The sequence below is a fragment of the Haemorhous mexicanus genome, unplaced genomic scaffold (assembly GCF_027477595.1).
Source record: "Haemorhous mexicanus isolate bHaeMex1 unplaced genomic scaffold, bHaeMex1.pri scaffold_212_ctg1, whole genome shotgun sequence".
Classification (NCBI taxonomy): Eukaryota; Metazoa; Chordata; class Aves; order Passeriformes; family Fringillidae; genus Haemorhous; species Haemorhous mexicanus.
The window spans coordinates 26,586-36,536 of NW_026776039.1; the positions used below are offsets into that span (position 1 = coordinate 26,586).

At 60.5% G+C, this 9,951-nt stretch overlaps 1 protein-coding gene across 1 annotated transcript; it reads left to right on the forward strand.

Annotated features, from left to right (window-relative positions):
• Positions 1 to 478: 478 nt before the first annotated feature.
• On the forward strand, positions 479 to 9,475 carry LOC132322931 (hydroxyproline dehydrogenase-like; the record flags this gene model as incomplete). Its single annotated transcript, XM_059837689.1, has 7 exons — positions 479 to 822; positions 2,397 to 2,587; positions 3,083 to 3,203; positions 4,821 to 4,901; positions 5,001 to 5,081; positions 7,763 to 7,915; positions 9,309 to 9,475. Coding segments are annotated over exons 1-7 (1,133 nt in total), but the record flags the coding sequence as incomplete, so codon positions are not given.
• Between the last annotated feature and the right edge of the window lie 476 nt (positions 9,476 to 9,951).

The following is a 9,951-nucleotide window of genomic DNA, read 5'->3' on the forward strand; positions in this document are numbered from 1 at the left end:
TCTATGGGGCAGGGGAGATCTATGGGGCAGGGACCACCCTTGGGGAGATCTATGGGGCAGAGGAGATCTATGGGGGGATCTATGGGGCAGAGGAGGTTCCTAGGGGGATTTATGGGGGGATCTATGGGGCAGAGGAGGTTCCTGGGGGGATTTATGGGGGGATCTATGGGGCAGAGGAGATCTATGGGGCAGGGATCACCCTTGGGGAGATCTATGGGGGGATCTATGGGGCAGAGGAGGTTCCTGGGGGGATTTATGGGGGGATCTATGGGGCAGGGGAGATCCTTGGGGGGATTTATGGGGGGATCTATGGGGCAGAGGAGATCTATGGGAGGATTTATGGGGGGATCTATGGGGCAGAGGAGATCTATGGGGCAGGGGAGGTTCCTGGGGGAATTTATGGGGGGATCTATGGGGCAGGGAAGGTCCTTGGGGAGATTTATGGGGGGATCTATGGGGCAGGGAAGGTCCTTGGGGAGATTTATGGGGGGATCTATGGGGCAGGGACGCTCTGGGGGTCGATCTATGGGGCAGAGAGAGACCAAAGGCTGGAGAGGCTGCCTATGGAGATCCATGGAGCAGAGGAGATCTGTGGGGCAGGAGAAGCCTGGGAGTAAATCCGTGGGGCAAGAGGGGTCTATGGGGGCATCTATGGGGCAGGGGGACTCAGCAGGTGGGGAGGGGTCGCCATTGCAGGTGCAGGTGCAGGTGCAGGTGAGGGAGGGCCGGGCCCTGGCGGTCCTGGGATGGTGGGAGCTGCTCCGGGGCCTGCTGGTGTTCGCCCTCTGCTCCCACCCCCGGCTGCAGCAGGACCCCGAGGCGGTGAGACCCCCTCCCCAAAAATGGGGACACCCCTACCCCAATTAGAGACCCCTGACCCTTAGAGAGACCCATAGAGAGACCCCTGACCCACTCTCAGGGCTTCCCGCCATTTTCTGCCCTCACAACCTGCCCCAGAAGTGACCTCCAAACCCCTCCCTTGCCCCATAAAAGCCCCCCAAATTCCACAAATAACCCCCCAACCCCCTCCTAGCCCTCTAAGTGACCCTTAAATCTCCAAATCTGCACCTAATTTCTGCCCCATAACCTGCTCCTAAACTCCATAAGTGAACCCCAAAACTCACCCCCGCTCCTCACAGTCATGGCGGGTCCTGCGCTGTGTCCCTCTGAAGCTGCTGTGGGGGGAAAGATGTCTCCTTCATCCTGTTCCCTCATAGCTCCCCTCATCTTCTTCCCTCAGGGATCAGGCCTTTTTGTCCCTTCAGGGCTTCCTTTCTTCCTGCTCCCTCACACTTTCACACCATTTTCTCCCCTCACAGTTTCCTGCCCTTTTTCCCCCTCATACTCCCCCATCATTTTCTTCCCTCAGTTTCCCACCATTTCCTCACCTCACACTCCCCCACCATTTCCTCCCCTCACAGTTTCCCTCCACTTCCTCCCCTCACAGTTTCCTGCCCTTTTTTTCCCTCACATTTCTCCTCCATTTCCTCCCTTCACACTTTCTTGCCCATTTTTTCCCCTCACACTTTCCCGCCCTTTCCCTCCCCTCACACTCCCCCACCATTCTCTCCCCTCACAGTTTCCCTCCATTTCCCTCCCCTCCTACTCCCCCTCCATTTCCTCCCCTCACACTCCCCCACCATTTTCTCCCCTGACACTTTCCTGCCCTTTTCTCCCTTCACGCTCTCCCTCCATTTTCTCCCCTCACATTTCCCTTCCCTCACACTCCCCCACCATTTTCTCCCCTCACACTTTCCCGCCTTTTTCTTCCCTCACACTCGCCCTCCATTTTTTCCCCTCACACTTTCCTTCCATTTTCTCCCCTCACATTTCCCTTCCCTCACACTTTCCCTCCATTTCCTCCCCTCACACTTTCCCTCCATTTCTTCCCCCTCACACTTTCCTGCCCTTTTCCCCCTCACACTCCCCCTCCATTTTCTCCCCTGACACTTTCCTGCCCTTTCCCTCCCCTCACACTCCCCCACCATTTTCTCCCCTCACACTTTCCCTCCATTTTCTCCCCTCACACTTTCCCTCTATTTCCTCCCTTCACACTCCCCCTCCATTTTCTCCCCTCACACTTTCCCTCCATTTCCTCCCCTCACACTTTCCTGCCCTTTCCCTCCCCTCACACTTTCCCTCCATTTTCTCCCCTCACACTTTCCCTCCATTTTCTCCCCTCACACTTTCCCTCTATTTCCTCCCTTCACACTCTCCCTCCATTTCCTCCCCTCACACTTTCCCTCTATTTCCTCCCTTCACACTTTCCCGCCCTTTCCCTCCCCTCACACTCCCCCTCCATTTCCTCCCCTCACACTTTCCCGCCCTTTCCCTCCCCTCACACTCCCCCTCCATTTTCTCCCCATCCCACCCCAACCTCCCTCCCTTCCCCACAGTTCCTGCGGGCGTCCCGCCGGGTTCTGGGTGCCCACCTATGGCGAGCCCTTCTCTCCGTGTCCCTTTGGGGACAGTTTGCGGTCGGCCGCAGCCCGGCGGCCGTGCAGGAGCTGGGCCAGCGGCTCCGGGCTCGTGGCCTGCGGCCATTGCTGGCCCTGCCCATCGAGGGTGAGGGACCCGACGGCGAGGGGTGAGTTGGGGTCATTGAAGGGGTTTTAGGGTCGCTAATGGTGTCCTGGGATCACTTATGGGGCAGTTGTGGGGTTACTTATGGGGTTTTGGGGTCAGTTATGGGTTATGGGGGTCACTTATGGGGTTTTAGGGTCACTAATGGTGTCCTGGGATCACCTGTGGGTCACTGATGGGGTTTGGGGGTCACTTATGGGGCAGTTTTGGGGTCACTTATGGGGCTTTAGGGTCACTTGTGGGTCATTTGTGGGTCACTAATGGGGTTTGGGGGTCACTTGTGAGGCAATTTTGAGGTCATTTGTGGGGTTTTGGGGTCACCTGTAGGGTTTGGGTCACTTGTGGGTCACTGATGGGGTTTTAGGGTCATTGTGGGTCACTAATAGGGTTTGGTGTCACCTATGGATCTGGGGTTACTTGCGGGTCAGTAATGAGGTTTTAGGATCACTTTGGGGTCACTTGTGGGTCACTGATGTTTTTGGGGTCCCCTGTGGGGCAGCGAGGCCTGGTTTGAGCAGAACTGTGGGGCAGCCCTGGAGTGTGTGGGGCTGGCGGCTGCCTCGGGCCCCGAGCCCGCCATGCAGCTGAAGGTGACGGCGCTGCTGAGCCAGCGGCTCTGCGTGAGTGGGGTGGGAGAGATCTGTGGGGTCGGGGGGGATCTGTGGGGTGGGAGAGATCTGTGGGGTCGGGGGGGATCTGTGGGGTGGGAGAGATCTGTGGGGTGGGAGAGATCTGTGGGGTCAGTGGGGGATCTGTGGGGTGGGAGAGATCTGTGGGATGGGATCTGTGGGGTCAGTGGGGGATCTGTGGGGTGGGAGAGATCTGTGGGGTGGGAGAGATCTGTGGGGTCAGATTTGGGATCTGTGGGGCAGGTGAGGCCTGTATGGGGCAGGTGAGGCCTGTATGGGGCAGGTGAGGCCTATATGGGGCAGGTGAGGCCTGTATGGGGCAGGTGAGGCCTGTATGGGGCAGGTGAGGCCTATATGGGGCAGGTGAGGCCTGTATGGGGCAGGTGAGGCCTATATGGGGCAGGTGAGGCCTATATGGGGCAGGTGAGGCCTATATGGGACAGGTGAGGCCTGTATGCGGCAGGTGAGGCCTGTATGGGGCAGGTGAGGCCTGTATGGGGCAGGTGAGGCCTGTATGGGGCAGGAGAGGCCTGTATGGGTCAGGTGAGGCCTGTATGGGGCAGGTGAGGCCTCTCTGGGGCAGGTGAGGCCTGTATGGGGCAGGTGAGGCCTGTATGGGGCAGGTGAGGCCTGTATGGGGCAGGTGAGGCCTCTCTGGGGCAGGTGAGGCCTGTATGGGGCAGGTGAGGCCTGTATGGGGCAGGTGAGGCCTCTCTGGGGCAGGTGAGGCCTGTATGGGGCAGGTGAGGCCTGTATGGGGCAGGTGAGGCCTATATGGGGCAGGTGAGGCCTGTATGGGGCAGGTGAGGCCTGTATGGGGCAGGTGAGGCCTATATGGGGCAGGTGAGGCCTATATGGGACAGGTGAGGCCTGTATGCGGCAGGTGAGGCCTGTATGGGGCAGGTGAGGCCTGTATGGGGCAGGTGAGGCCTGTATGGGGCAGGAGAGGCCTGTATGGGTCAGGTGAGGCCTGTATGGGGCAGGTGAGGCCTCTCTGGGGCAGGTGAGGCCTGTATGGGGCAGGTGAGGCCTGTATGGGGCAGGTGAGGCCTGTATGGGGCAGGTGAGGCCTCTCTGGGGCAGGTGAGGCCTGTATGGGGCAGGTGAGGCCTGTATGGGGCAGGTGAGGCCTCTCTGGGGCAGGTGAGGCCTGTATGGGGCAGGTGAGGCCTGTATGGGGCAGGTGAGGCCTCTCTGGGGCAGGTGAGGCCTCTCTGGGGTAGGTGAGGCCTGTATGGGGCAGGTGAGGCCTCTCTGGGGCAGGTGAGGCCTCTCTGGGGCAGGTGAGGCCTGTATGGGGCAGGTGAGGCCTCTATGGGGCAGGTGAGGCCTGTATGGGGCCGGTGAGGCCTACATGGGGCAGGTGAGGCCTGTATGGGGCAGGTGAGGCCTCTCTGGGGCAGGTGAGGCCTATATGGGGCAGGTGAGGCCTGTATGGGGCAGGTGAGGCCTATATGGGGCAGGTGAGGCCTATATGGGGCAGGTGAGGCCTGTATGGGGCAGGTGAGGCCTATATGGGGCAGGTGAGGCCTGTATGGGGCAGGTGAGGCCTCTCTGGGGCAGGTGAGGCCCCTTGGCTGAGCCCTCTCTCTGGCCACGCCCCCGCAGGAGAAAATCTCACTCCGATTGGCCGAGCCGGATGGGGCGGGGCTTAACCCAGAAGAGGTGGCGGCCATGTTGGGCGGCCAGGTAACCCCTCCTCAAGTGACCACGCCCCTTTTTTACCTGGACCACGCCTCTTTTGCATTGACCACACCCCATTGCCTGGGCCACGCCCCCTCCTCGCAGGTGCCGGAGCTCACCTGGCTCAGCCCGGCCGAGAACGAACACCTGGGGAGGGGCCTGAGGAGACTGGAGGAGGTGGCACAGGTGAGGGGGGAGGGGCAGGGGAGGGGTCTCAGGTGAGTTACCTGTGCTCGCCCACGTGGCAGAAGTGGCTCGGGCACACCTGGGCACACCTGGGCACACCTGGGCACACCTGGGCACACCTGGGCACACCTGGGCATGCCTGGGCACGCCTGAGCCACACCTGGGCACACCTGGGCACACCTGGGCATGCCTGGGCACACCTGGGCACACCTGGGGCACTCATGGGGATATCTGAGACACACCTGGGTGCACCTGAGACACACCTGGGCATACCTGGGCACGCCTGAGCCATACCTGAGCCCACCTGGGACATACCTGAGCACACCTGGGCACGCCTGAGTTCACCTGGACACACCTGGGCTTACCTGAGCCACACCTAGGCCACACCTGGGCACACCTGGGCACACCTGAGCTCACCTGAACCACACCTGAGCCACACCTGGGCACACCTGGGGCACTCATGGGGATATCTGAGCGCACCTGAGACACACCTGGGCACACCTGGGCATACCTGAGCTCACCTTGGCACACCTGGGCTTACCTGAGCCACACCTAGGCACACCTGGCGGGTTCCTGAGCCTCATTTTGGGGTACCTGGGCACATTGGGCACACCTGAGCTCACCTGAACCACACCTGAATCACACCTGGGCACACCTGGGGCACTCATGGGGATATCTGAGACACACCTGGGCACACCTGGGCACACCTGGGCACACCTGAGCTCACCTGAACCACACCTGAGCCACCTGGGCACACCTGGGGCACTCATGGGGATATCTGAGACACACCTGGGCACACCTGGGCACACCTGGGCTTACCTGAGCCACACCTGGGACATACCTTGGCTCACCTGGGCACACCTGGGCTTACCTGAGCCACACCTAGGCCACACCTGGGGGATTCCTGAGCCTCATTTTGGGGTACCTGGGAACACCTGGGCATACCTGAGCTCACCTGAACCACACCTGAGCCACACCTGGGCACACCTGGGGCACTCATGGGGATATCTGAGACACACCTGGGCTCACCTGTGCACACCTGAGCTCACCTGAACCACACCTGAGCCACACCTGGGCACACCTGGGGCACTCATGGGGATATCTGAGCGCACCTGAGACACACCTGGGCACACCTGGGCATACCTGAGTTCACCTGGGCACACCTGGGCTTACCTGAGCCACACCTAGGCCACACCTGGGGGGTTCCTGAGCCTCATTTTGGGGTACCTGGGCACATTGGGCACATTTGAGCTCACCTGAACCACACCTAAGCCACACCTGGGCACACCTGGGGCACTCATGGGGATATCTGAGACACACCTGGGCACACCTGGGCACACCTGAGCTCACCTGAACCACACCTGAGCCACCTGGGCACACCTGGGGCACTCATGGGGATATCTGAGACACACCTGGGCACACCTGGGCACACCTGGGCATACCTTAGCTCACCTGGGCACACCTGGGCTTACCTGAGCCACACCTAGGCCACACCTGGGGGGTTCCTGAGCCTCATTTTGGGGTACCTGGGCACATTGGGCACACCTGAGCTCACCTGAACCACACCTGAGCCACACCTGGGCACACCTGGGGCACTCATGGGGATATCTGAGACACACCTGGGCACACCTGGGCATACCTGGGCATACCTGAGCTCACCTGGGCACACCTGGGCTTACCTGAAACACACCTAGGCCACACCTGGGGGGTTCCTGAGCCTCATTTTGGGGTACCTGGGCACATTGGGCACACCTGAGCTTGCCTGAACCACACCTAGGCCACCTGGGCACACCTGGGGCACTCATGAGGATATCTGAGACACACCTGGGCACACCTGAGACACACCTGGGCATACCTGGGCATACCTGAGCTCACCTGGGCACACCTGGGCTTACCTGAGCCACACCTAGGCCACACCTGGGGGATTCCTGAGCCTCATTTTGGGGTACCTGGGAACACCTGGGCATACCTGAGCTCACCTGAACCACACCTGAGCCACACCTGGGCACACCTGGGGCACTCATGGGGATATCTGAGACACACCTGGGCACACCTGAGACACACCTGGGCACACCTGGGCATACCTGAGCTCACCTGGGCACACCTGGGACATACCTGAGCACACCTGGGACATACCTTGGCTCACCTGGGCACACCTGGGCTTACCTGAGCCACACCTAGGCCACACCTGGGGGGTTCCTGAGGCTCATTTTGGGGTACCTGGGAACACTTGGGCACACCTGAGCTCACCTGAACCACACCTGAGCCACACCTGGGCACACCTGGGGCACTCATGGGGATATCTGAGACACACCTGGGCACACCTGGGCATACCTGGGCATACCTTAGCTCACCTTGGCACACCTGGGCTTACCTGAACCACACCTAGGCCACACCTGGGGGGTTCCTGAGCCTCATTTTGGGGTACCTGGGCACATTGGGCACACCTGAGCTCACCTGAACCACGCCTGAGCCACACCTGGGCACACCTGGGGGGTTCCTGAGCCTCATTTTGCGGTACCTGGGAACACCTGGGCACACCTAAGCCACACCTGGGCACACCTGGGCCACACCTGGGTGGTTCCTGAGCCTCATTTTGGGGTACCTGGGCACACTTGGGCACACCTGAGCTCACCTTGGCACACCTGGGCACACCTGAGCTCACCTGTCCCCTCCCCCAGGCCGCGGTGTCCCAGGACGTGCAGGTGCTGGTGGATGCTGAGATGTCTCACCTGAACCCCGCCCTCACCTGCCTCACCTGGGGGCTGATGTGGAGGCACAACCGGGCGGGGCCCCGCGCCCGCATCTGGCACACCTGGCAGGCCTACCTGAGGGTGAGTGGGCACACCTGGGCACACCTGGGCACACCTGGGGGGTACCTGGGGGGCACCTGGGGGGTACCTGGGGGGTACCTGGGCACACCTGGGGGGTACCTGGGCACACCTGGGGGGTACCTGAGCCACATTTTGGGGTACCTGGGCACACCTGGGGGGTACCTGGGCACACCTCAGGGGTACCTGAGCCACATTTTGGGGTACCTGGGCGCACCTGAGGGGTACCTGGGCACACCTGAGGGGTACCTGAGCCACATTTTGGTGTACCTGGGCACACCTGAGGGGTGCCTGAGCCACATTTTGGGGTACCTGGGCGCACCTGAGGGGTACCTGGGCACACCTGAGGGGTACCTGAGCCACATTTTGGTGTACCTGGGCACACCTGGGGGGTACCTGGGCACACCTGGGGGGTACCTGGGCACACCTGAGCTCACCTGTCCCCTCCCCCAGGACACCGAGGCTCACCTGGGTGCTCACCTGGGCACACCTGGGGGGTACCTGGGCACACCTGAGGGGTACCTGGGCACACCTGGGGGGTACCTGAGCCACATTTTGGGGTACCTGGGCACACCTGGGGGGTACCTGGGCACACCTGGGGGTACCTGGGCACACCTGGGGGGTACCTGAGCCACATTTTGGGGTACCTGGGCACACCTGGGGGGTACCTGGGCACACCTGGGGGGTACCTGGGCACAACTGGGGGGTACCTGAGCCACATTTTGGGGTACCTGGGCACACCTGGGGGGTACCTGGGCACAACTGGGGGGTACCTGAGCCACATTTTGGGGTACCTGGGCCCACCTGGGGGTACCTGAGCCACATTTTGGGGTACCTGGGCACACCTGAGGGGTACCTGGGCACACCTGAGGGGTACCTGAGCCACATTTTGGGGTACCTGGGCACACCTGGGGGGTACCTGGGCACACCTGAGGGGTACCTGAGCCACATTTTGGGGTACCTGGGCACACCTGGGGGGTACCTGGGCACACCTGGGGGGTACCTGAGCCACATTTTGGGGTACCTGGGCGCACCTGAGGGGTACCTGGGCACACCTGGGGGGTACCTGGGCGCACCTGAGGGGTACCTGGGCACACCTGGGGGGTACCTGGGCACACCTGGGGGGTACCTGGGCACACCTGGAGGGTACCTGGGCACACCTGGGGGGTACCTGGGCACACCTGGGGGGTACCTGGGCACACCTGGAGGGTACCTGGGCACACCTGGGGGGTACCTGGGCACACCTGGGGGGCACCTGGGCACACCTGGGGGGTACCTAAGCCACATTTCGGGGTACCTGGGCACACCTGGGGGGTACCTGGGCACACCTGGGGGGTACCTGGGCACACCTGGGGGGTACCTGGGCACACCTGAGCTCACCTGTCCCCTCCCCCAGGACACCGAGGCTCACCTGGGCGCTCACCTGGCGCAGGTGGGCGGGGCCGGCCTCAGCTGCGGGGTGAAGTTGGTGCGCGGGGCTTACCTGGCCCAGGAGCAGGGGCGGGCCCGGGCCCGGGGCTGCCCCTCCCCCACCTGGGACACACCTGAGGAGACCTCGGCCAGGTGGGGGAGGGGCGGGAGTTTGGGGTTAAATTTGGGGGAAATTTTGTTAATTTGGGGTAAATTTGGTGAATTTTGGGTTAAATTCGGTGAATTTTTGGTTTAATTTTGGGTTGAATTTGGTGAATATTTGGTTTAATTTTGGGTGAATTTTGGGTTAAATTCAGTGAATTTTTGGTTTAATTTTGGGTGAATTTTGGGTTAAATTCGGTGAATTTTTGGTTTAATTTTGGGTTAATTTTGGGTTGAATTTGGTGAATTTTTGGTTCAATTTTGGGTTAAATTCGGTGAATTTTTGGTTTAATTTTGGGTGAATTTTGGGTTAAATTCAGTGAATTTTTGGTTTAATTTTGGGTTAATTTTGGGTTAAATTCGGTGAATATTTGGTTTAATTTTGGGTGAATTTTGGGTTAAATTCGGTGAATTTTCGGGGTTAATTTTGGCTTAATTTTGGGTTAAATTCGGTGAATTTTTGGTTT